The sequence below is a fragment of the Manacus vitellinus genome, unplaced genomic scaffold (genome assembly GCF_001715985.3).
Source record: "Manacus vitellinus isolate BGI_N305 unplaced genomic scaffold, ASM171598v3 scaffold_13_pilon, whole genome shotgun sequence".
NCBI lineage: Eukaryota > Metazoa > Chordata > Aves > Passeriformes > Pipridae > Manacus > Manacus vitellinus.
Genome location: NW_021938999.1, coordinates 1,679,938 through 1,707,126, shown reverse-complemented (window position 1 = coordinate 1,707,126; position 27,189 = coordinate 1,679,938). Strand labels below are relative to the sequence as shown.

At 35.2% G+C, this 27,189-nt stretch overlaps 1 protein-coding gene across 1 annotated transcript in view; it reads left to right on the top strand.

Annotated features, from left to right (window-relative positions):
• The window catches only part of CADPS2 (calcium dependent secretion activator 2), a 289,954-nt gene that overhangs the window by 168,133 nt on the left and 94,632 nt on the right, over positions 1-27,189 (top strand). Inside the window, 5 exon segments of the mRNA XM_018067963.2 lie at positions 10,482-10,548; positions 16,035-16,143; positions 17,294-17,494; positions 22,785-22,793; positions 25,231-25,367. Coding sequence (XP_017923452.2) covers positions 10,482-10,548; positions 16,035-16,143; positions 17,294-17,494; positions 22,785-22,793; positions 25,231-25,367 — 523 coding nt within the window.

The window sequence follows — 27,189 nt, the reverse complement described above, 5'->3', positions numbered from 1 at the left end:
CTTTCAGCCGTAATTTTTTATTATATATTGAGAAGCTTTTAATTACCTTACTTCATTTAATTAGTCCTGCTACTTAGGTCAATTGGGTTTTTATTGATATGCCGTGTTACCAACTTCACTAATTGGCACAAAATGGCATGTGACTATACTAAATATCTTGTCTTTCTTGTCCAAAAGATTTTCTTATGATTTTTTCACAATTCTGAGACTTTTTATTTATTTCAAAGTCTTTTCAACAATATATAAAATATTTTGACAGAGTAGCTTGATTTAAAATTTAGCATTTCACTTTTCATTTTGTTACTGAGTTAAAGACAAAAAAGATTATAAAGAAAAGGTGTTTATTTCCCAACAATATATTTTAGCATCAGAAAATAACACTACCTTTTGTAGTTTTTAAAACTTTAGTCTTTCTTCAGAATGAAAAGTCTATTTTAAAACATTGTTTATCATTATGACTTTAAGCATAATTTGTCAGCATTTACAAATTTAGTCTGGAAGAAAACCAGCAGTGCTGTGTCACTGCAGCTGTTGTACTCTAGTGGTTTTGGGATCTGTTCTGTAGTGGAATCTGACAACTCTGAGTATAGAGGAGCTCAAGTTATATAAACATTTTAGTTCATAATATTAATTTCCAGTTAATTGGTAACAGAGCTTATGAAAACAGTGACTTTATGGAAACGTAATTATCAAAAAATATTTTTTTTCTGTGTGAGATAATTTCTTTGAATAATTGCTTATAGACCTCTCCTTAATTTTAGATTCTTCTATGCCACACCATTTTTTATATTTTTGTTTAAAAATGTAACATATTTGTGACTCACTAATTTCTCAAGATGTATTTGGTATCTCTATACCAGGCAAAAAAAGATTACAATTTAACTAATAGCACTTTTTTGGTTTACCAAATACTGATCGTTTTGTGAATAATTTCTATGCTTTTTGAGTTGTTGGGTAATCTTTCTAATACATGTGTTCAACTGTGTTGGCACTTCAACAGATAAAGTAATTCATCATTATGCAATCAATCTGCTCCCCTTAATTTGAGAATAAATGTATTATTAGTATGTATGCTCCCACAGAGACATGATTTGTGGAATAATATCACATTCTACTTATTTAAAATACTCATTTTAAAATTATTTGAAATACAGGTTTTACAATCCTTGCCCTGAAGTTTAACTTAACCACTTTTTGTGATTACGCAGTGGCATTTCCTTTCCTCTTCCAATCTGTCACAAGCAGGTAGCAGGGATCAATTTGAGCTAGATTTTCTTAGTCTGGGCCATGGCATTATACATATCCTGACATCCACAGGAGGGCAGCATGGTTAAATTAAGGGAGAAGATGGCAATGTGATTATATTCCAGAAGCTAAATTAATCTCACTTCTATTTTCTCTTAGATTTTATGAATTTCATTTTTTTTTAATTTTTATTTAACAGCTGTTTTAGAGTTGAATATCATTGTAGTATTGCTATTTTAGGTAGACAGTTACTTGTCAGAGCAATCCTGTGCAGCAACAATGGACTGATCCCAGGAGATGGCTCTGATGTTCCCTCACAGGTGGTAAATTCTGTATTCCTGAAGTCCTCCTACAGCTCCAACCGCAAATCAGCTACAGTTTAATAACTCCAGTGGAGTGACAGAGCATTTGAATGTTTTACTTTCTGTGTATTTAATGCGATAAAGAACTTCTTGCAAATCTGTGCTGCTGTTATAAGCTTATATCTTTCTTGCATAGCACTTTTTTTTCCCTAACCACCACCCAAAACAAAACCATGTTAGGAAATTTTTTTTCCTAATTCTATTAATCCATTTTAAAAATCCTGAATTCCATGAAGGAATACTTAAATAACTTTCTCAAAGGGAATATATTTTCCAGTGATTCATTTCTGTTGTTTTCTAGAGTAAGTCCTGTGGAATTCACTTTTACATTGTTTGCTTCTATGTGGCATTTCCAAGGATAAACATCCAATCACATTAATGGTTCTAATTCAAATTACTGTACACTGAAAGCTGTCTCTTCCAATGCCAAAATATTACCAATGGGTGCCAGTTTCAGAGTTAGCCAAAAGAGCTGCTTCCAGGCACAGGTAGTTGAGGTGTGGAACTGTGCTACTAGGTGTAGATTTTGAAAGTTTAAAATGTTTGAGAAAAACATTATGGAAATTAATTGAAACAAAAATCCATTAAAAAGTTATAAACACAGAGACACCATTTTTAGATAAAGAAACTCCTAGAGACAGTAATAGCATGAGTATATGAGAAATTTCTGGGGGTGTATAACTGCATACTTCCCTCCACACCCTGATGAGAACAAGGTACAGACCTGGCTTTTGGGTGGCCACTTCTACATTCTTCTGGAGAGAAGTTTCTTCAAAAGCGACAAAGTGACATGGAGTCAGAAGACTTTTTGTTTCTTTGACATCTTTAAAATTCTACATGTGTTCTGTATAAAAAACTTCTTAAAAATGGATATTTTCAGAGAACTGATTGGCTGGGTCATACCATGAAAGCTTTCTTCCTTGTTTTTACCTTTGTATTGTCATCAAAAGATAGCCAGAAGTATAAAAGTATTTTTTTTACTCCAACTTTTGATGAAAGGATCACTTACAGTTGTTCTGCACCACTCAGTTTCCTGAGGCAGAACAACTCTATCAGAATATAAGATTAACCTTGCTGTTTTGGACCAAATATTCATATAACCCAATATCACGTCTCCCACTGTGGCCAACAGCAAATGACTGGGAAAGTTTATAAGAGTAGTCTCAGTACTCTTCCAGACTCCGCTCATCTGCAGACCAAGGACTTTCTGAGCAGATTATGACTGCATATACAAACATTCAGTGCAATTAAATATTTTTTTCTACAGTCTGTCCAGGAATGCCTAAAATGCACAATGAAATGTACGTAATTTGCGTTCATGGAAACAAGCTATAACAGTTACATTGCTGTGTGAGAGCGGAAATTAATGTCTGGCACTGTTCCTACATTCCTTAAAGGTGCTAGAGATATGATGGAGACAGTCCATACCACTGATATGCAGGCAGCATTATGTTTTTCTGCTTCTGTATGATGGATGGAAAGCGAAGTGGTATTCTTAGTTTTTCAGTGCATGAAGTGTCAAAATTTTAATCCGGAAGAAAATAACAGAGTTCCCAATAAAAAGCTTTTTATTTCTGCAACATGGGGATATTGTATATGAATTCCAGGAAGGTAACTGCATTTTCCCCACTTTTGTTCTAGCACTTTTCATTCTGGATGTCTCTATAGTAGCATAACTAAAAAGAATTGTTTTCTGCCCAGTGTGCCAAACATTTTGAAATATTTACAGTCAGTGTAGTCTCTGTTCATTATCAACTACATTGTCATTGGATTCACAGAAGTTTTACCTCATAGCATTGGTTGAAAAGAACAAACTAAGATTTACTATTCTGAATTGTGCTTTAGAATGAATACTTCTGTCAGATGGCAAACATTTTCCATGAATGTCACATTATCAACTTTTCATGATGCCTAGGTACCGAAAGCCTCCTTCATGTATGTCTTTTCAGGCAACTAATTACAATGGCTAAATTTGGAGTCTTTGCACTGCCAGGATCTGGTAGAGCCCATGGAAACAGAAGGGTGCTTCCAAAGGGTAATCTGCAAAGTTCTGAAAATGAAATATACCCTAAGCATGCTGGATCCATACAAGGTGCAGGGGAAACATATTCACTGAAAGTGGCATAGTGGATTGCAAAGACAAACATGTTTAATTTGCTGGTTCCCTTTGAAATATTTTCTTTTCACTTTTTTTAAATTCATAAATGAGTTGCATGTTTTGACACACGGAGTTAAAAGACTGATCAATTTTACAGGCTTCTGAAATGCATTTTCCAATGTCTGGAAGATAAGGGCTGTTGTGAGACTTTCCTGGATGTTTTTTTCTGGTGCACAAGGACCTCAAGTTCTGAACAGTCTTGCTCTTTTCCGCTTTGGTTTCTCTCCCACAGAAGTTAATGTGGTATTGCTAACCTCCTGCACTGGACATGTTGTGAGGAGTAATTGCTTGGTTTATAAAGCACTCCTCAAGTGTCACAAAATGTTCCTATTAAGGGAACAATCCTATGTAAGTGAGGACTTGGTAAACTGATTTGTTTCAAATCTTTGGTGATGTTTTTAAATGGTGGTTTTAATTGAATTCTTTTAGGGATTTTTTAAAAAATGTCATTGTCAAGGATTTTAAAAATTAGTTTTAAAACATCATAACATTCTGAATAAACATATTCTGTGTGCACAAATTAAAGAAAGGTGCTAGACTGATTCAATGTCATAATTTTTGTGCTTCTTTTCAAATCACAAATCAGGATACCAGGTGTAACATACCTTCTCATGCCTTTGCTAGATCAGACCCTTTAGGCTACTTCATAAGTACTTCAAAATACCTATTCACAATGATGACAACAAATGTTATGAAAATACTTAGAATTTACAGTCTTCAGGATAAAAAGTGTATGCATCTTGTTCTTCTTATATATTTTATTACAAAAAAATTAGCTTTGCTGAGGTCTGTGTTCTTTAGGAAATTAAAATTATATCAATTCAAAAATACCAGTGAAAAGAAATACATGAAATATGTAACCACCCAGAGATAACCAAAACCAATTATCATTCCTAAAAGAGTTCATGCTTTTACTGGCCTCCGCCACCAAAGTTTTCAACACCTTTTTATTGTTTCCGTGAGTGGATGTGTATGACCTAGAAACAAAAGTAAATCTTTCATACTAACAGGTCCTTCATTTAGACTTTCTAGATCACAAATGATATCACTCCCTGACCGGAAAAATGGTCATCAGTTTTTCCTTGTTTTTCTATGTAATTGCAGTGTCATGTGCTTCCAGTGACATGCAAATGTGTAGGCTGGATACTTGACTACCTCTGGGTGCTCAGATGCTTCTGAGTTTTTTAAGGTCTTTCAATGTAAATAATAATTTCCACCGCTAAAATGAACGGTTAGGGGAGAGCAATGTCATTGAAACTTTTTATACTAAACCAACATCAGCATTTAAATTCAGATTTTCACTTTGAAAACCAATCTCTTAGTTGTTCCTGCTTACTGTGCTTTTCTGTTCACAGCTTATTATCTTTTTCGATTAAATTTAACCAAGAGTTGAGCTCCAGGGGTGTACCCGTATATCCTGCAAACCACTGGTAGCTATTTTGTCCATGGGTTGAGACTAGAGCTAGTCCAAAGTAAGCTGCATCAAAAAGCAGAGAGTGGATGTCTGCTCCTCAGCACCAGCTGTTTTGCTGTTGTGCTGCATTACCTATTTACATTGCAGTTAGATTACATTAGAATTAGAGTGCTTTCTACATTTATGTTGCATCTAAAGGATTTAGTTATTTTGTTGCTGAAATTCTCTTGAGGCTAAAGGATGTTCTTCTGTCTTCTTAAACAGTTACACTTTACATACCAAATAGGTTTCATGATATGACATAAATTGGATTAATAATTCTCAAGTTGCCATTGTAGTCACTTCACAGGTTCCATAAGTACTAGCATGCATATTCACGAATGTTGAAGCACTCTGGAGTTTAGTAAAATATCACTGTTAAAGAATCTAGGAATATCTGATCTGCCAGCATACCAATAACCATTTATACTGTAAGTGAAAAGTTGTTTATCAGGAAAAAAGCCACACATTGTCCTGTTCATATTATGAGTATCTTGCTAATTGGAATAAATGGAACTGTTTTCTGTGGCTGTGATGTTTGTATTACTTGACATTCTTCAACATTTCTTTATCCTTAGCAGGCATAATTACAGTAGTTTAGGCTGATTTTTTTTCATTCCATCTGTTGAAGGCTTATTTAGTTCTCTTTCTCAAGAGCACAGAAAGTACTAAAATGAATCTGAGAATGTTTACAGCTAGGTTTCTTATGACCTAGGTCATATTGTTGTCTTGAATCAGTTTTCTCTCTCATCCTCAACTGAAGACAAAAAAATTTCTTAATCTTTCGGGGTTAAATAAAAGAAGGAATGCAGTGCTGGGAAGATTCCTTTTATGCAAGGCACAGGGATGACTGAAAGTGCCTGTGGGCATTTGGTCTCCATTGGCTCTCTCAGCGAATGCAATGATGCCCACGGATAGCCTGTATTGTTGTCAGTTAAATGGGATCATGAGTGTCTGAAAGGTGTTTGAGAATGAACTGAAAATCATTTTCACAAGTGGATGATTACTTCTGCCACATGTTAACCGAACTCTATCAGAGTGGCCCAGATTTTTGAGACTGCATTAATTGCTCTTTCAACCTTGACTGAGGTTTCTCTTTAAGAAAGGCCTTTGCTGGACTAAACTGCTACATGTATTGATTTTTCTTTCTATATTTTTTTCATTGTTTGTGATAAATGAAGCCTTTTACAAGTAGAGAATTTATCATTCAAGATGTAGATAGATTGCTTCATTCCTTAGAATAAAAAGGCTGGTCTAAAAATGATCTCTGTAGAAGTAATAAGTCCATTCTCATTTCTCTATCAGTGAATAGCTCCAGTATTCCACACAAAATTATGTTTTTCAGCTATTCATTAGTGCTTATTTTTTTCATCAAAAAGTAAAACCCTGCAGTCTTCCAGTGAGGTGAGGACTTAGAGCAAACAAGCTGCCATCATCTTTCCTGTGTATGCCATCACATAATTGAAACTAAACTATAATATTTAGCAGTGTGGTTTTGCATTTTGGTAGCAAAAGGAAATATACTTTGAAAGCTATTCAACATTTATGTATTTCCAATATAGGGATGCCCAGACTTTTTAAAGAAAATGGATGTTCATTTTGTTTGTTCCATTTCTGGAGAAGAAAATTGTATTGACTGAGATGAGATGATGTATAAAATGTTTTTATCCAGGTCTTTCTGTGTTTTGTAGTGGAAAAGTAATTTCTTGTATTTTTACTTGTTTTCCAGGAAAATTAACTTTAAGTATTAAATGGGAACCATATTATAAGCGTTGTGAAGTATAATCATGTAAATCTGTGGCTTCATAGAAATCAAATTTTTAGGGTTTTATTTGGGAGTGAATGAAGAGAAAAAAAACAGTATTAAACAATTTTGAAGAAAAGAAGATTGCAGAACTGTTTATAAGAGAAAAAGTCTAAAAAAAGTGATTGCAGAGTTTGTACATTTGGTTGCATTTTCACATTACTACAAAACTGCTAGAAAATCTTCACACTGGGGTCACACTTAAATACTCAAAATGTTTGATCAAGGTCCTTTTTTCTATGTGCTGTATAAAAACAGGTGTATTAGTCTTAAGTTACTGGAAATTATGTGAGTAATATCAAAACACTGAAGAAGGCAACCACAAATGTACATACAAACTGTAAATATTCTTTCTAATGTGCATATGTACAGACACAGAAATTATGTGTGTATATCTCATTTTACAGAATAAAAGTCTGCCATCTGAATATGTTTCAAAGTACATCAAAATCCCAATCTTTCCGAGCTTCTTGTCAGTCTATTTATTAAACATTCTCAAAACATGATCTTACAGAAAAGTCAAAATAAATCTAAGCAATTACTATTGTTGTGTTCAGATATAGGGGAAGTATTTCAGTGTCTTCCTTCCTTGTGCATGGCTGAAGTGTAGTAATTCAAGAATTATTTTAGATGATCCCAACTTTGGAACCCAAATTAGAGTGAGAAAAATTGAAACAAATGGTGTGGTTAATGTTTAGAAATATGGAATTGGCTTCTTCTGAATATCAGTTTCTTCTTTGTATTGAACATAATATTTTACCTGAAGAAAGGTAAAGTATTTGAATGAATGGCTGTTCTGTGTTTCTTGTTCCTGCTTAAAATAGTCTGAACAATTGACACTGTGCATCTTGTGCACATTTTTTTTGGACGGGGAGATTGAGCGGAACTGATGGGTGAATACAGCTACACGTATGGGTAGAGAAATAGCAGGCTGCAGTTGTGCGAGTTCATGACTGTGAGGGTCTGTTCTGGTTTGTGGTACTGACATTTACCTGAGACTCGTGAAAAATAATGCAATTTCCCATCTTAAAAACAAAACATTCTTCAACTGAGACCCATGAAAAATGGTGCAATTCCCCATCTTAAAAATAAAACATTCCTCAGCTTAGCTCTAGGATTTAGCTGACTTCTGAGTCTGTTAACCTAGTAATTTCTGCTCCAGCTGAGAAACCCAAGTCTCATTTAATTCTGCAAACTGGCTATTGGAGATTTTTTTCTGTTCTAGACATCAGCTGCAGTTTCTACAGAAAAAGAAGTTCAAAGAAGATTCTAGAAGTCTAGAATATTTGGGTCCTTCCAGATGTAAATGTTAGACTCTTGAGTAAGAATTAATCTCTTTATCTTTCAGGAGCATGCACACTTCAGATGAGCACAGGAGATACCCCCTGTAAATGGCTGAAACTTTCTACATTAAAAAAAGCTGTCACCATTAGAGATGGTACTGGAAGAGGGATTAATAACATAAGATTATAACTGTGTGTTTATAGTGATTTGTAAAACCAGACAACATAAAGCTTTGCATTTCTATACTAAATCCAGCTTTGTGTCATGAATGCTATTTTCCTTTGTTACCTACTCTTATGTGAGACCCAAAGATTTTAAAGTGAGATAGTTAATGTTCCACTCTTTTGTTTCCCAAGGAGACTCTTATTTAACACCTTAGTTGGAAGTAATTTGTAGGCGGAATAAAAGTGCACATTGCTATTTAATTTCTTTTTGTATGCTTTCTTATTTTTTATTTTTGAATTCACTGTATCTTGTGTTAGTTCTGCCTGTACGTGGTATATCTTACATGAAAAGTAATTTAAAAAGCAGCCCACTTTTCCCTATGGCAAATGTTCTTTTAAGACCTCTTTTTTTTAAAGCACCTTTCTGTTCCAGTCTCAGAATAGAATTAAATTGAAAAGGAAATTAAGAAAAAAAGGAAACATTAACACCATTAATTCTGAAAAATAATTAACTTGGTGTTTCTAAGTTTGGGTTGCTCATTTTCTGACATTTTCCTGTGAGAACATGAAGCCTGGTAATTGTGTACACAAAGCCAATTTTTTCTCCCTCATACAAATAAAAAGCAGAGTAACCAAGTGAGTCAGAGCTTCAACACAAGTGTAACAGAAGCTGAAGAAGGGCAAACATTGGTGTTGTAATAACAAGGGAACCACTACTTAATCTGACAAACCATCATGGTTAATAAGCATTATGCTGAACATTCATTTTGGACACAAATTTGTCCTTTGTGATGACTAATGTGGGAAAGAATGTGCTTGAGTTTACGCCTAGGACAGTTGTAAAAAGGTTTTGCCCCTATTTTGTTTGCCCATTTCAGGTAAGATGTTGGTTCATTGCTCTGTTTTTTAACTGAGTTACAAACTTATCGGGCAGCAAAGCCACAAAAGTAAGCAGAAGACCGTATCCTCTTACCAGAGAGGCTCCTGTTCATCTATCAATCATCCAACCAACCATTCCCATCCTAGTTATTATTTCGTCATAATATGTGTACCAGCATGCCCTGGAGAGTGCCCTGTTAAGCCAGAATTCATTGGTCTGAACGGTTATTGTTCTGCCTTTGACCAACCTCGTATGAGATGCCCTTGACAGAATCTGGCCAGCCAGAAGGGGCAACTCTTGGGTAGTATTTTACTCTCTTGACAGGTCTTAAGCATCAGATCCTTAACACTCATAGGCTCTTGCTTACAATCCCACAGCTCATCCTTTTCTTCTTGCTGTCTTTGTTAACAACAGCGCAACATGATCACAGTGACAGAATAAAAAGTCACCATAATGCCAGAAAACTTGCTGCAGTCTCTTGGGTAATGAGTGTGCTCCCCCTACCACCACAGAGTATCAGCATCTGTGGTTTTCTCATCTCACTGGTTGATACTTCTCATTACATGATCTGATTCAAAGCCTGGAAATTGCCAAGGTGACAAGGAGTTGTTGTAATCTAAGAGTCTTTATAGTGAAGTGCTTCTGTTTAGGAAATTAGATTCTAGTTTACTCTGGGAAAAAAATTTAATCTTGTGTGTCTACTGACATTGTGTTATGTTACCAAACTGACTTCTCACAGACTAAATGAACACTAGCAAATCTGTAGAAACCAAACAGGATAAAAGCTGTTGGGGAGTTTAACTTTTCTAACATTCAGTATTTCTGTGTAGTCAAAAGTGTTCTACTTTAAGCCATATTTTCTATTTTTTGGACACAATTGGTGAAATGTAAGTGGTTAGTCTTCCCAAATATGAAGTCATTTGTTTCTGCTTTTTGTGTTATTTTGAGTGAAAAGGGATGTCTCTTTGCATTTTTATGATATGAGTAAATAGAAGAAAAAAATAACTTCTTTAATGTGACAACACTGAAGAAGCAACTCAGTAGGTAGAGCAAATTAATACACAAATTTGTATTGGGTCCTCCTAATGTCATGCTTCATACTAATGGAAAAATACTCCCTTTCCTTTGCAGATATTTGTATGCTCTAGGACAGAAGGTCTGGAAGCGGTGGAAAAAACGCTACTTTGTTCTTGTTCAGGTTAGTAGTCTACCGTGAAATTTCAATAAAAAGAATTCTTGGACTATGAATTATGTATGATTTTTGGAGCCATTCATAAATCAGTATCTCCAGGAAATGTATGCAGTACTACTCCAAGCTTCTTGTTAGTTTTTGTAATTTACATACCTAGTAAACTGAAGCATTACCAAGTTTTGCATATATATAAATAGGTTCCTACACTGAGCAATGTTTCAACTGAAACCTGGAAACTTCTGAAGGAAACTTCTGTGACACTGTAATAGTCTGCTGACAGCTTTCCACCACCACTTCAGTTAAAATAAAGTCATATTTCACAAAAAGGATTGTACTTACTGTTTAATTAATTTAAGTACAGGGAACGCTGTTCTGCATCCTTTGTTTTATTGACAGAAAACTCTTAAAATCTGAGTCTCCATAAATGTCATACAAAGGTTGAAGCCTGTTAGTGAGGCTTTTTTTTAAGAACTAAACCTTCTTAAACTACTTTGCAGAAAGCCTAATTCCTTTATCACTCTGTCAGTCACACTCACCTGGTCTCCTCCTACTCTTCAATTATGAAAATTGTAAGGATGTAAAAGAAAATTACTGAACAAGTTCTTTATTAAAGTTAAAAGCCAAGAGTATTTGCATATTATTCTTGCTGAGCTTGATGTCAATATGGTGTTTTTGCTGGCTTCAATGGGAATTGGCTTGCATATTAATAATCAGTGAGTAATGCTTATAAGGTTAAAAAAGTTGGAAAGTTTACAGAAGTCATTTGGGTTCTGATTTTACCAAGATCCTTTGTGAAGAGAGGAGGACGTTTTGTGACTATTAATATTTGTCAGTGTTGGGAAGATCTCTATATAAGGCATGGATGTGAAGAGAAAATTATTTAAAGTTGCAGAGAAAAAAAAAAAAGAAAGTTTACATGTTGCCTTGTCCTTCATGCTTTACTTTAACACTCGTCCTACTTATCACCCCTCTCACAAAAACAAAGAACTTGTTCTTTTCCTCTAAGACACAGGTGTCATCTGATTTTTAAATTGTACACCTAAGAGATACATAGTCTTTATGTGAGTGTGATATGGAACCATCATCTGGGAGACCAGTTTATTCCAGTCAAGTTAATTTTAACTATCTTCCGCTCTCTATGCTGAAATTGAAATACTGGGGGAGAATATTACAGGAATTTTCCAACTGTGATGGGATTTAGTAATATATTTCATTTTAAAACAGCTATCAATTCAAGAAAGCTATATAAAAAATACCATGTTAAATCAATATTTACAGTCCAGGTAGCTCTGGCTCATTTATGTAGTCCAGCTGTGATACATACACTGACAATAAGCTGAAGTCAATACATGTGAAATAAGCATTCAGTAATGAACTAGTCTGTTGTATTGATATATTATTGACACATTGACAAGTCTTCCTTTATAGATTAACTTTTAGCTTACATAGCAAAATATGAAGGCCATGAAATTCAGTTCTAAAGCAGATGCTATCGATATGATTTACACAGACTTTGCAAATTTAACTCAGTTATGACATTAGAAGAATAATGTTGATTTTTAGGAGTGTGATGTGAGTAATGTGCACCTTCATTATTGCTGCACGTATTAGAAGTTGTTAGTGGTTTCTGAAAGAATAGATCAGTGTTACAGGAAGGTTATAGAATCTGAAAATGTTAGCCTCTTCATTATATTTGTTTTTTATCCTTTGCCATCCAGTTATTTCTCTAAAAGGTTATTCACTTAAAACCAGAAAAAGGCAGGGATATAACATGTTTGGTGAAAAGCCTCAGCTGGACCTGCTGTGTTTTACTTCATTTACTGTCTGATAATATCTTTCTCCAGTAATCAGAATGCAGATTCACTTCTGTCATTTTAATTTCATTTGTTCTAATGTTTGAAAAGTCAGTCATTTGTTTCATGGATAATTTTTTTCTAAACATGCCAACCACGCAGGCTAATTCTTGCTGCTGAACTCCTGGAGTGGGCTGCCCAGAGAAGCCCTGTAGCAGACACCACAGAGTCAGCCTCCAGGTTTGCAGTAACACTTCCTCCCAGCACATTAAACAGGGTCTTTGTGCCCCATGGGGACATCCGCTAGTGACACTGCTCATAAGTCACGTTCACATTTCTGTGCCTGTCTGTCATACATGCACAGGTTGTTGCTTTTCCACTTTGTTACAAAATAGGTGGAACAGCTGGTAGTCAGGTGTTTGGACATCTGGAAAATAATGAAATTCAGGTAAATGCAGTTGTAGGAAGAGGATTGCCTTTTCTTTTGTCAAGATTACCATTCAAGAAGATGGCTTAATTCTGTTTGTTTTTTTTTTTTGAGAATGTGTCGTACATAGTCCTTACTTGCGAGTACCAAAAGTACTCTATGAAGTATTTATGCTAATTTGCTAAATTCTAAGGCAAAGCTAATTACAGCTCCATTAACTACTAATAGTACACTTAAACCCAGTCATAGATGTATGTTAAAAAGTGTGTGTCATTTCAGATTGTGCTGGTGATTCTTTTTGTAATAAGTGATAGCAGCCACTGATAACCATAAGGAAAAGGGTTTAAGAGATTGCAAGTGTAAATAAACGAGTCAAGTTCTGTATTTCTTTATTTTGTTGAGACTTTCTTTTCCCCTGGCAAAGTTTTCTGGTGTTTTTGTATCTGTTTCTTTGGTGAAGAGACTTTAAAATTTCTGATTTTCAACAAAAAGATGAAGTCACTGATTGTGACTGATTGTTCTTTTAAAAATAAGAGCATGCACTTGAAATACATTTGAAAAAGTAAAATCAACAGCACTGTAATGTCTGTCTTGTTATAGACGTAAGGTTAAAAAATGAAGATACATAGCCCAGACCTTCCACAAGCTTATCTTCAGAAACATAGAGTAGCTGAAGAAATATGAAAAAAATGTGCATCCTATTTCCACAATTAGTGTCTGCAAGCTTCCCTTTTGATGGCTCACATTGCCTGTACAGTGTGATTATATGGAATTGTTGGCATAAAAATGTGAGACATGGATGTGGGTGCTTGCCAGTTTATTTAATTCAACCAAGTAGAATAATTGAAAATTTTTTTTTACTGCAGTGCCAGGTATCAAAAATTAAAACTGTAGGTTTACAAGAAAAGAGGAGAAACCTCTCATGAAATATGATGCTAATTGCAAAGGATTTAGAGGTGTGTGACATACCAACAGCTCCCTCCATGCTTGTGCATAAGGGGAAATATGGTTCTGGGAATATAAGCAGGGAAATACCAAGCAGTGACCAAGGTGATGTTGCTGCCAGGCCTAGAGCGAATGGTGTGGCATAGAGGATGAGTCCTGTGTCAGGGTCCCAAGGGGACCACCAGCCCTGACTGTCCCTGTCCACAATCCAGCACCCCATTCTAGCCTCCCGGGGCCATCATCCCCAGCCCCAGTGATGCCACAGAAGGGCTGGTCTCGAGCTCCCCACATCCAAGGTCCAGCCTTGGCCCATGCCCAGTGCCTGCTGCTGGGTTTGGGGCAGGCTACCCCAGTGCTCCTGGCTGCCCCACTCCTGGCTAGACCCTAGCTTCAAAGCCCTGCCCTGCCAGCCCAGGGATAATTTAAAATCTTTAAACCAAAATATCATGGCTATGCTTCGCGAATGAAGATTTGGGAAGGCTCTATCCACATTTGCTACAGGCACAAACCAAAATATATTTATTTTCTAAAATACATATACTATGAATGAAAGCAAAACTGTGGGCTCAATGCACAAAGAGTGAGGTGAAATTCTGCCGTGCCTGTCATGCTGAAGGATGGGCTGGCTGCTTGTAAGAGACCCTACTAACCTGAAAATCTGATTTTCTGGATGGGCTAGGTTGGTTTTTTTGTGTTTATGTATATTTAGTCTGGTCTTGGTACAACCTCCTTAAGCAAATGTACCAAATCTGATGTGGAAAGCTGGCACTCAGTTTTAGTCGCCTGACAGTGTCTCTCAAATTCTTATCTCCTATACAACTGCAGTTGCTTAACTAATATATTAATTAAACTCGAATACCTACGTTTAATTGCTCCGCCCTGTAGACTTCTACTGTGGTTCTGGAGACATCAGTTTGGCGCTTGAGGCCTGATGGCCATTTTGTGGAGAGAGCTGTTCCTTTTGCTTGTACAGGCTGTGGCAGGGGATATTCAGTCACCATGCACTGCATACACGTAGCACAGCATAGTCCTGTTTCAAAAAAGCCCCAACAATTAAAATAATGAAATATTTTAGAGCATTATGCATATAATAATCACACATTCCATCCTTATTTTTAAAAAGCAACAATCTTTTACAGAGAATAAAGGTACAGCACCAGCAAATATATGAATGAAGCTGAAAGCAGCTGTCCAAATTTTACTTCAAAAAGGATCATTCCTGAAGTTGTAGACTAAGAAGTAATTCTAGATAACAATTAGCTGAGCAATCAGCAGCCAAAATAAAGATGGTCCATCATCTCTCAGATGAGTCCTTGCCTATCCATAAATTTTACAGACCTAAGAAATAATATTGTAGTTCAAAACAATTCTGTTGGCCAGGTATCCTGCAGTCTTTGGAGATGAGCGTTTCAGAGGTACATATACATTCAGTTTCCCTAAGTTTCAAGTGTTCACAGATTCACACAGTCTTTCTTCTGCTCACCCTCTTATAATCTTCCCAGCTCTTCATTTAAGGCTGGGAACACCTCATTTTGTTTCAGTGATTCAGCTTTTTCCCTCCCAGCTGTTACAGTTCTTTCTTTATCTTTCCAGTCACTTTTTCCTCAGCTCTCCTTATTGTTTTCTATTTTGTCTACAGAGTCTATAACCTCATGGTGATGGATTCTTTTCTTATTGCTTTATTATTTTTTTAATAATTGTACTTGATGAGAAGTAATTAATGTTGTTCATGCCAGCTGCAGGCTACCTGGCCTACACAGTGCTGTATCTAGTGAGCCAAGCAACCCAGAGATGGGTGAGAACACAGGTGCAAAAGATACCAAAATCAAACTGAAGGTTCTGGTGCTTCCATCTTTAACTAGAAATGGCCAGATTATGTGTTCCTTTTTCCAGTTTATTGATAATTGTGGCACTCCTTCTGCAAACAGTACTTTTATACATAAAAGTCGGGGATTTTTTCAGTTTCTTTGAATATATTACTTTTTTTCTTTTACAGTAAACTGAGAAGTTTGATCAGTAACACAATACCAAGTATTTTCCCTATAAGAACCTAAATGGCTCCCCTTCAATTTCTTATAAAGCAACAGCCCAAAATGCATTGTATTTCAGGAAACTGCAGAGAGATGTGTTTATGGCTGTGGTTTGTTTCTTTCCTTCATTTTGGCAGAAAGAGGAAAGAATGCAAAGTTTTACACTGTTAATATTTCTGGAGGAAAAACAAAAGGCTGTTATTTTTTCAGTGCAACTGAACGCTAATTTAAACCATGGTACCTTTGTTATACATTTCTGGAATATAATCATCAACTAAGAAGTACTTTCTTATCCAGGTTAGCCAATACACATTTGCAATGTGCAGTTACAGAGAAAAGAAATCTGAGCCTCAGGAACTGATGCAACTCGAAGGATACACTGTGGATTATACAGCTCCTCACACAGGTACTTTTCATGATTTTGAAGTGTGATACTGAGACACGATATATGTGTGTAAAACAGCTGATTCAATCTGATCGTTTTGATCTAGCACCAAAAAAACCCAAGGTTCTTTGGCAATTATTCCACTAGGACATTCTGATGTGAAAAATCATCCTTTTAGAAGGAAGCTTGTTGTAAGACTAATGAACAATAAACTTTACACTAAAGTTTCCTGAACCATTGAAAGACCACATATAATACGAGGAAAAACTTATGAATTCTAGTCACTATTTCTCTTTTCTGTTTTTGATGGTGGTGACATGCAGCAGTGTACTGTTAAGTGTATTCAAAAATAATGTAGAAAGGAAGGCAAATGATGACAGTGCTTGTGAAAGACAAATTACTCATAGTAATAAAAAATAAATTTGGAGGTATCAGAAAAATCTGCACAAGTTAGTATTAAAATAGTAGAAAAAAGCAAAGTTACGCATGCAGAGAAAAACAGTTCTACCCATACAGTGGAGGGTTATGAAATTAGAAGGCATCTGAAATATTGAAGATTGATCTTTGGAAATGTTGGCTCAATGTTTAGAATAGACGAGAAGGCAAACAGTGCTCAGAATGTGTTTGGAAAAACACATTCAACAATTCAAACAATTCTTTCATAAAGAAATCCCTGGCTCAGCCGTATTGACCATTGTGTGCTGTTCTCATTATGTGGTCTCAGAGAAAAATACTGGAGTGAGAAAAACTACTAAGGAAGGAACGGCAGCAGTGATAAGAGGTATGGAGCTGTCTCTGTTCAATAAGAAATAAAGTTGACAGGGTATTCCATCTAGGAAAATACTGCCAGGAAGGAAGATACGTTAGAGAAATGCAAAATAGCATATGACACAGAGAAGATGAATAAGAAATAAACTGAAGCTGAATTGGAAGTGGAGTCATGTAAATATTTTCTCCTGCAACTTACATATTTATTCTACTTATGTGTTACCATTTGATCCTTATAGCTCTAGTTTTTATCATATTTTAAAGTCCTAAATACCTATAAAATGTTTTCACACACTCCTCCGTACATACATATTCAGAGTAAAACCAATAATGTAATAAACATTGACGGTGACTAAGAAGTAACATGCATTTATCAAGATTACCTTCTTATTTACTGCTTCAGGTCTTCAGGGTGGTCGAATGTTTTTCAATGCTGTTAAAGAAGGCGATACTGTGATATTTGCCAGTGATGATGAGCAGGATAGAACACTCTGGGTTCAAGCTATGTACAGAGCCACGGGTCAGTCGTATAAGCCTGTTCCTGCAAGTCAAGCTCAGAAGATGAATCCTAAAGGAGGCAATGTCACAGATATATCCCCACTTTGTAAGTTGTCTTTCATTGCTTTTGGTTTTAGCTGTTAAAATGTGTAGCAGGTCCCTCGGTGAAGTTTAATTAAGCAGAACTTATTCACTAGGCAAATGTGCCTAGCAGTTTGTTGTTAGCCAGAAGCTCTTTAACTCAGATTCTTATTAACAGCAAGGGAAATCCTGACTTGCAGGTCATTATTATAATCCATGAAAATACAGTAATTAGTTTCATGTTCATTACAATTGACCAACATATTACCATGGAGACGGTGTTTGGTTTGCATTATATTTTTCATTAGCCAGCCAGTGTAGCGTTGAATAGAAAAGCATCAATCTATTCTCGGAACTTTTATAGAGTTAGGTCAGCTTTATCATACATTGTATGTATTAGTTATCTAAAAATTGCTGTGCAGACAGTACCTTGTGAGCTGAAAGGCACTAGAGAGGCTGCTGGATTTTTTCAGCACACAGTGTAATATTAAACTATGTATAAAAAACTTTTTAAAATTATTCAAGTTTTCCTCATCTTTTTTTGAGGAAAATATTGTTTCAGAGAAAATTAAGGTAGATAGTATATATTAAATATATCTTTAGATATTCATATAGTCTCTTTCAAAGTATTCTTTCATGTCATGTATCTGCACATAGGAAGTATATATGCATTTTTTTGTTGTTGTTATGGAGGCTGAATGCAATTCAAGGATTTTTGTAGTAGCCATTGGATTTTTGCAATGTCATATGACTGTATACAATAATCCTTCTTCATTATCATATACCTGTACATGTAGAGTGACAGAAGGGAGATATATGTTTTAGACTAAACTTGGTTTAATGTCTGAAGTCTGCAGCAGGTTAACCCAAACCCAGTCTCCTCCCTCAGTCCTGCTGTCACTCAGTCTCACAGCCTTCCATTCATCCTATAATCTTATATCATTTTGCTGTTAGAAGAAATGTAAAATGTGCTTATTAAACTCAGTAATATTTATCTAAAATCCTGACTAGGTTGTCAAGATTATTGAAAAAAAATTTACTCTCACAAAAGCACTGATATCTGTTTTTAATCTGAAACAATGTGAAAGGGAATCTGAAGCAATTTGTGAAGTAACCGTTCCTGACAGAGGCATTAAAGTGAAGTATTTTGTGGGATGGAAGTAATGTTGCAAAAGCAAAGGTGGAGCAACAGCCAAGGAGTGCTTCTGCTCACCTCCTTCCAGTTATCTGGATCTGGACTGGGTAGTGGGAGTTCACTGTGTGAAGAAAATTTAAATATCTTTAAAACTACAGAATGTAGAAAAAAGTCAGCTTAAGGAGACAGGTTTCAATGTTTTTCTGTATTGTGTATATAAAATATCTTCTATCATCCTGAAATTTTCTTGATAGATACGAAAAGCAATTGAAAGTGGTCATTTAAGAAATTAAAACATCAGATGATGATTAATATGCCACATACCTAGCAGTATTGAGGTTAGTTCTTTGCTAGTAATACATACTAACATTTCCATTGTCCATTGCCTTGTAGACAAAATTGCATCTTCCAAAGTTAAGCTTACATTGTTAGCTGGAAGTGACATTTGTTAAATGCAAGCTTTTCCTTAAACATTTAATGTTTTTAATCAAGTGATTTGTGTAAATAATAATAAACAATACTTTGTTTTCACAGCCCTTGCTGTTTTCTATATTCTCAAGTTCAAAACTTTTAAGGGTTATTTAAGATGGGGTAGAGTTATTCCTGTGATCTATACCAGGAACTCCTTTTGTATAAAAGAAAGTAGTAGAAAGGAAAGAGACTCCTTTTGTATACCATGGGCTGTATTTTTTTGCGGTTACTGGTGCTTGGTTCCACATAAGATAATTCCTTATGCAAAAGAGTGCTTAAAATGACATGAATAAAATCCAGCCACCTCAAATCTAGATCAAAGCAAACACATCAGGAACTTGTGAAAAGAAACTAGATGTGATTATAATAGGACAGCCAGGGTCTGCCTGATCTTTACAGCTGTTATCACAAATGGAGAAAATAGAAATGTTACTTTTGCGTGTGCACAGCAGCAGCACTCCAGAAGGCCAGCCTAAAGATCTCTAACTGAATGTAGAGACTCTTCCTGTTGATGCTGTTTAGCAGTTTAGTATCATTCATGTAGATAATTTAGAAGAAACTTGATGTTCTATACAACCAATGAGACAAACAAACATTTTGGTGTGGCACTGGAATCAAACTACTATTGCATCTGTCAAACTTTTAAAATGCATACTAGCCCACTTCTTCATTTCTAAGTAAAGTAACTTGGTATTGCAGATTTGTAGTAGACAGGCTAATGTCAGCACTGATCAAGAAAAAGAGACTGGTCTCCAGTTCCGCTCTGCAAAAGCATGTTGAATACAAAGAGTATCTAAGTATGGATGTTTATAGAAAAGGCAGAAGTTTCTCAAGGTCATTAATGTTTCAGCGAAAGCACCAATGAAAAATAGATTCAGCTGAGTCACATAAAGGTGTGGGAAGCGATCCCTTTCTTAATGAGCAGCATATTAAGAGAGGTATTCATATAGTTGAAAAGGCTCCTGAAGTGCTGAACACTGATAATAACTTGGTCATAACACAGGAGTTAACAGCAGCACATCAGGGGATTGTCATGTCTTAATCAACAAATATAAAGTCAAACATCATTCTGATCCTACACACTTGAGTTCGGAAATGGTCTCTTTGTGAAAATATTTGCAGAGAAGGAGAGAATCAGATACTGGAAAACCAAGTTAGGTGAGAAATCATTTGATCTGAGATGTATAGCTTTCTTCATCTCTTTTTTGGAATCATGTCACATCAAAACAGCTCACAAAAATAATTTGACAATTTGCAGATACCATTATAACTGTTGTCATAAAAATACTGTTTAGAGCCCATGTACAGAACATCAGATCTTATTTCTTGAGTAGCAAAGGGTAGCAAAGGAAGTCAAATACATAGGCCATACATTGGTGTTACAAAACAGCAATCCAGTGACAGCAAAGTTGAAGACATTTGCAAATGAAACATCCATCTGACCAAGAGACTGCCACGGAGGAAACTTGTGTGAACATTTAAATCATGGAAGCGGAGCCATCAGTGTTGTGTAACCAAGCAGAAAATGCAGGCAATTTGCCAAATGAATTAATGCTTTGGAGTTAGTAATGAAAATATAATATTAACATTTTCAATGTATTTGCATATACCAATGATAAGTGCTTTAAAATTTCTCTCATAGTTTAATAATGTGGGAATAAATTATGAACTTCATGGGGGTTTTAAATGTTACTTGTATCACTCTCAGTCTTTGAACTGGCTACATTAGAAACTCTATGCAAAAACCAGAATATGATTAATATTAATACTAGTGTCATAAGACATACACACAAGAAATACCACTGCTTAAACTTACAGTGGCGTTGCTCAGTTTTGGAATAATTTGGAATATTCTTGTAATGCAGTTCTTTTAAAATAGTTCTCTGATGTTTGCATCTGTATGTTCAATTAATTAAAATTTTTAGAAACAAACGAATATATTTTTTCATTTGATGTAGTTTTCTCAGCAGGTGTGGCAACTTTATTTCCATCTTACCCTTTACCACCTGGAAGAGTAGAGTAACTCCAATCTCCCTGCATGTTCCCCCATTCCCTTTTATGTCTGTTTCCTGTTTGCCTCCAACTACCCCCATCTCCCTTTTAGAAAGAAAATGTTAACACTGGCCTCTACCACCTCAGGCATTCAGTAAGTCCCCTTTATACTCTTCTCCTGTACTACTCAGAAACATATAAAAATTATCTACTATCCTCTTCAAATCTGTCCTTCAGCAAAATACTGGCAATCCAGTGGTGGTCAGTGTGATATCCCCAGCCTGACAGCCTGTATGGGCCAGCTGCTTTCTCATTCTCTGCCACTTTCTCTGCAGCAGTGATTTCATGGCCTGATATCTAAATTATAATGTTCTGGGGTCATAGATTGTCTCTTTGGCCTATGTTTCTAAGCATGTAGCACTTTGGAGTCCTGGTCAATGATCAGGAGTCAAAATGTTTCCAATGTAAGCTGTCACTATCTGTCTGGAGTGGCACTTGAAGGAATGTAATGCATGTCTTGCCACTGTCTTTACCAACCAGTTCCAGCCCCTTCTGTATCAGTCATAGTTCTTACCCTGCTACTCCTAGTCTTTAAATCTTTTTAATCCCTACAATACTAAGTTTCTTGCCTCTACCTGCTCTTCTTTCCTGCCTGCCTGAGCTAGTTCAGATTGCTTCCACAATGCTTAAACTCAAGCAGGGATGTCACTGAGAACCACAAAAGGGAGGAGGTCACCACTTTGCAATGCCAGTTCTTGTAGTTCACCCGAGCACAGAGTAAATGCTGCAGAAAATGTGTGTTTGCTTCTGGGCTGGAATGGGGCAGAGGTGATGTCTAGAGATACTATGAACCACTTGAGAATGTGCTATAAACATGAAATTCTTGGTAGTCTTAATTCATTCAACTCTGCTGAGTCACTGGGAATGAGATGATTTTCATAGCCTTTGCAGATGGACTAAAATTGGAAGTTTCTTGCAAAGACAGCAACAGGCATATTTAGGATTATATTCTGCCAAAGTTATTATTCTTGTCTGAAAGAAGAATTTGCTAGAACTCCTGCAATAGGTTTTGTGTTTTTACCATCATTTGAAAATGTATTTATTTTTCCTATCTTGATCCAGAAAAAGCATAATTTTTTCATTAGCAGTTTCCAAAAGATTAAATAAATACACAACTTGAAACAGGCAGTGAAACATGTAAGTAGAAGCCAAAACAATGATTTTGAGATAAAGGCAAATTGAAAAGCAGGACAACAAATTCCATCAAAAAGGGAAGAAAAAACTAATTGTGAAAATGCAGAAGAAATATTACTGCTTCAAAACTCTCCCCAAATGTCTTCTCAATATTTTCCAAGATTGAGAAAGCATAGAGATAATAATGGATTTGTATTTTTTTATTAACTCTATATCATAATATGGGACTCTTTATGTCTTCTTCATTTGCATGTTGCTTGAACAGGACAGATAAAGCTCATTTATGCAGGAATTTGAAAAATACAATCACTCTAACAATTTTTAAAAGTAGAGTGGTAATATTTTTCATCATGGTCATATAATATTAATAAATTCCTCATAAACTTTGTTCAAGTTCTTACTTTTGTTTAAAAATCCATTTTGTTTCAAAATATTTACCAGTTACCTCGGATGTAATAACAATAAACAAAAATGTAATGTATTACACTAGACCTTTTTTCTGTTATTTCCTGCTTGCCTACAGCTGGCAAAGGTAAGTTTTTAGTTGTTTTTCTGTTGCCAAAATATATTTGGTAGCAGATCTTCTGTTACTATTTGACAATGTTTTTTGTACTGCTTGATTCACTTAGAAAGATGGGAAAGTCATGGATAGCAAATATTTATATTTTTAAATAAGTACTTTTGCTTATTTTGTCCAAATTATGTAATATCAGATTCTGCTTTCACAAGCTGTATTGTTTTCAATAGGTCACCTTACACATTCTGATCATATGGATACTGTATCAGTATGTTGAATCTGTTTCTTTTGCAATATCCAGCCTCCTGGATTTCAGAATACTTAATTGCTTGTCAGTACTTACAGCTTCTCTTTTTAAAAAGGGGCATCTTTTATATTTGTGTGATTAACCAGAGAAAAAATCCAGGCAGTTAGTTTAAGAAATATTCAGCTCTATATAATTTGTAGATGATACCAATGGCAGAAAGAAATATTAATAGTTTTTCCTTTTTGTCATCTCTCTTACTATAAATAATGTTGTGATAAACCAGATATTCTTATAAGAAGGAAAACTTATAAGAAATGTAGAAATCATCACACATTAAACATAATGGGTTTGAAAGAGTTTTGTCTGTTTGTGGTCATTTTGGAAGCTGTAGATAACTTCACATATTGTTCAGTACTTTCAGAAATGTATTGATATCTGTTGTTTATCTTTGAATTAATCTGTTTAAATACAGTTTAATTGCACTAATTAAGAGAGACCATTTCCTTTACCTTTTTCAAAAATATAAGCTAGGTTTGTCAATAATGATAGGCTAGTCTAATGCTCATGGAAATAATGCTAATCTATGTAATCACATATGCTACAGATCTTTCAACCATTAAAAATACTTGCTGCTGTTCTCTGGGATGATGGTCTTGTACCTTACACCATCGACATATTGTCATACTGTTTATTTGCTGCATCCACCTTGGTGAAATCTGTCACATGGATGTGACTCTTGCTTTGACAATGCAAAGCCAAGTGATATGAATTAGTTTCTGCATCTTTCCAGGATGTGATGTTGCAGATCCTTCAGCTTGAATTAAATAATTCTCCCATCCACAAATACAGCTGAAAGTTGGACTTGACATGGATCAATATGATCTGGGGCTAAATTTCTAAATGTGACTGATTATGTTAGCATCATGCCCACAGATCAATATTGAGTTTTATTATGAACCTGACTCTATAATTGGGTTTAATCAATAAACTTTTGTCTCCTTTCTTTAGAAATTTTAGATTTCTACTATGCAGGTTTTCAAAATCGCATTTAGGATACACTTAGATCTATACTTTTCTGGTAACGAATATAAAAAGACCTAGGTTTGAATTTAAAGGAACAAAGAGCTAAGACCCTATTGAAAGGGGAAGTCAATTTTTAAGTTGATAGGACTGTTCACCCCAGTACAGTCTATAGAATCCAAGACAGCTAATGTGCTAATACATAACTAGTCCTTTTGGGCACTGTAAGGCTTTTTCTGTCCATACTAGATAGATAATTCACATTGAATACTTTGACAAAACATAGCATTAATGAAAGCAATCACTAGAGCTTCTCTTTTGATAAACCCGCGGGGTTTAAAGGCGTTGAAAGATGCAATCTGTGAAGAAGAATAAATTTGGGCCTTTGATTGAAGTGCCATTTGGGATGGTATGTTTTCTCAATGTATTTACACAAAAATGCTGCTCCCTTTTTCAGTACTCTTTGCTGGAAGGTTGAAGGAGCTCTTTGCCATTACTACATTAAGGTTTGTCTCATTAAAAGCCGAGTACAAAAAGAAGGCTGGAAATGACCTAGCTCAAGCCAGTGTGTTCATTTCTGCTCCAGTTTGCCATTTGAGAAGTAGGCTTCAAGCCATGATGAATATTTCTATGAGTGGTACTTTGATCTGTAGTAAAGATGCTCTTTCTTTTCCAAAGAAATAAATGCGTAAACCTATTTTTTCTTTTTTTTTCTTTCTTTTCTTTTTTTCTTTTTTTTAAAAAATATTTTCTATTTATTTTGCTAAAATTAGAGAGCCACACAAAACCAGGAAATAACAGAATATTTTTCTTTTCTACTCATAACATTGTTTTTAAATCATAACATTTGAAGAGCCCACTAGAAAACAATGCTTTAAGAATTATTTTAATGTACTGTGTTGTGTTTTCTGGCAGCCTTTCTAAATTTTGTTTAACGTCTGTGTTAGCAATTTTTTTTTCACAGATTGGTATGGTGAAGAATAATTCAGTAATAATATTTTCAGATTAAAAAAGCAAAATTCTGTAAGTCACCTGCAGGCATCTACTTATGTGAGTTATTTCTTGGAGATATTTTCAAGAAAGCTTACATATTGAGACTTATATACCATGCTTACACTTGTGTTTGTAAGTCTGAACACACACACTCACATGTATTATTCTGCACGTTTTTCCCTTGTATAACAGATACAGACCGTGGTCAGAAACATGGCATGGATGAGTTTATTTCTGCTAATCCCTGCAAATTTGACCATGCTTCCCTCTTTAGACTGCTTCAGAGGCAGACCTTGGATCACAGATTGAATGACTCCTATTCTTGTTTGGTGAGTACTGACTGAAAGATAGATATAAAGAAGTGAGAAATAGTTGTTACAAAGTAGTTCTTTCTTCCTAGTTCATTCAACAGCTGCAGTTATAGTTGGAATAAAGGGTCCAATTGATTGGTTTCAAATTTGAAAATTATATACTTGCAAGCCACTGCTGTGCCACTCAATAGAAAGCAAAGAGATACAAACTGTCTCCGATTTTATCAGCTGAAATTTATCATGCTGTCTGTGGAGGTTTGAATAAAAACATAAGGTTTTGATAATAGTAAGTACTCCTGTGGTACGATTTACTGACACCTGTACAGGCATTTTATGGTCCAAATGTAGTTGCCACATGTCAGACATTTTCACCTGTCTTGTAGTTCTTCATTCCACTCTGGTGTGAAGAAGGAAAAACACCCAAGAAGGGAAGCAGACCCACAGGCATTATAGTTATGTGGGCATATATGTGTTACCTGAATTGCAAGTAACAAATGGGAGGATAATTATTAAATGAAACCAAGTAGATTGTGACCTCTGTATCAAAATGAATGTTTTTCACGTTCAAAGACAGCTATAAAAGATAAGATATTGGCTGCAGTTTCTCTTTCCTACAATCATTTTCTATTCTATGCTTTGTGGACTAGTTGAGGGTGGGGCTGCTTCAGGTTTTGTTTTTATTAGGGAAAACCAGCAACAGTCTTGTGGAAGTCTGTTAGATTATACACACTTGTTAAACAGGCTTGTATGGATCAGACTTCCTGAGGCTTTATTTTTCACCTTATATCATGTCTGAAATAGTGATCCCTCACTAAGGACCTAAAATGCCTCACAGCACATAATTTTTTTAACTTTACTGTCCCAACAGCAACAAAAAAGGATAACTTTTTTTACTTCTTTTTTCCAACTTTTTAAAATTCTTTTTTCTGTTGATCTGACTGCTCGTATAATACAAAGATAATAACAGGAATTCTTAGGCTTGTTTGCAAGTGTTAAAAAGGGGAAAAATGATTTTTTGATGACAGTTGCTTCCTTTTTAAAATACTACCAGATAAGTATGTATAGAAAAGTTAAAGGACTCATTTTCTGTTTGTGGGTTGCACATTGAATCAAAGAAGAGGCCCGAAGGTACATCTGTACAAAGTAATTGGCACTCAAAGAGAAAATGGTTAGCTTTCTAACAGTGCATTGAGGTCAAAATCTTTTTTTATAATAGTAATATAGTAAGACACTTAATATAACCTTGAAATCAGGAACTTTTAGAAGAGGTTAGGTGAAATGCACAGTGCTATAGCAACCATAAAGCAGATGTATTTCTTATAGTTCTTTTTTAAATTCAGCATTTAATAAGTAGAATGGGTGATAATTTTTTTGTTGAACTGCATATTTAACTGTATTTTTTTATGTAAAAAAATTGGGAGTGTCAAGTTAACAATAGAATACATGGACATATAATGTGATTTTTTTTTCCCTAATAGCTCATTTCCTATATTTTTTTAAAAACAATTCATCCTTTTATTTCAACAAATACAGAATAACTACACATACAAAAAATAAGTATAGTAATTAATATTATGCACAGTTCTGTATTAAGTTACTATATGACCTAAACTTCTTCAATTCTATATTCTTCTCATCATTGAGAGGGTATTGCAGAGGTTGCGGGGTTTTTGTGTTTTGTTTTTGGTTTTGGTTTTTTTCAATTACAAAATAAAAAATATGCTGTTATCTAATACTCTGTAGGATATAGTTGTTATGTGTTTGTGAGACTTATACGTGATATGGGATTGAACAAGAGCAAGGAAGAAAGACATTTATGTGAAAATGACCACACAAACAG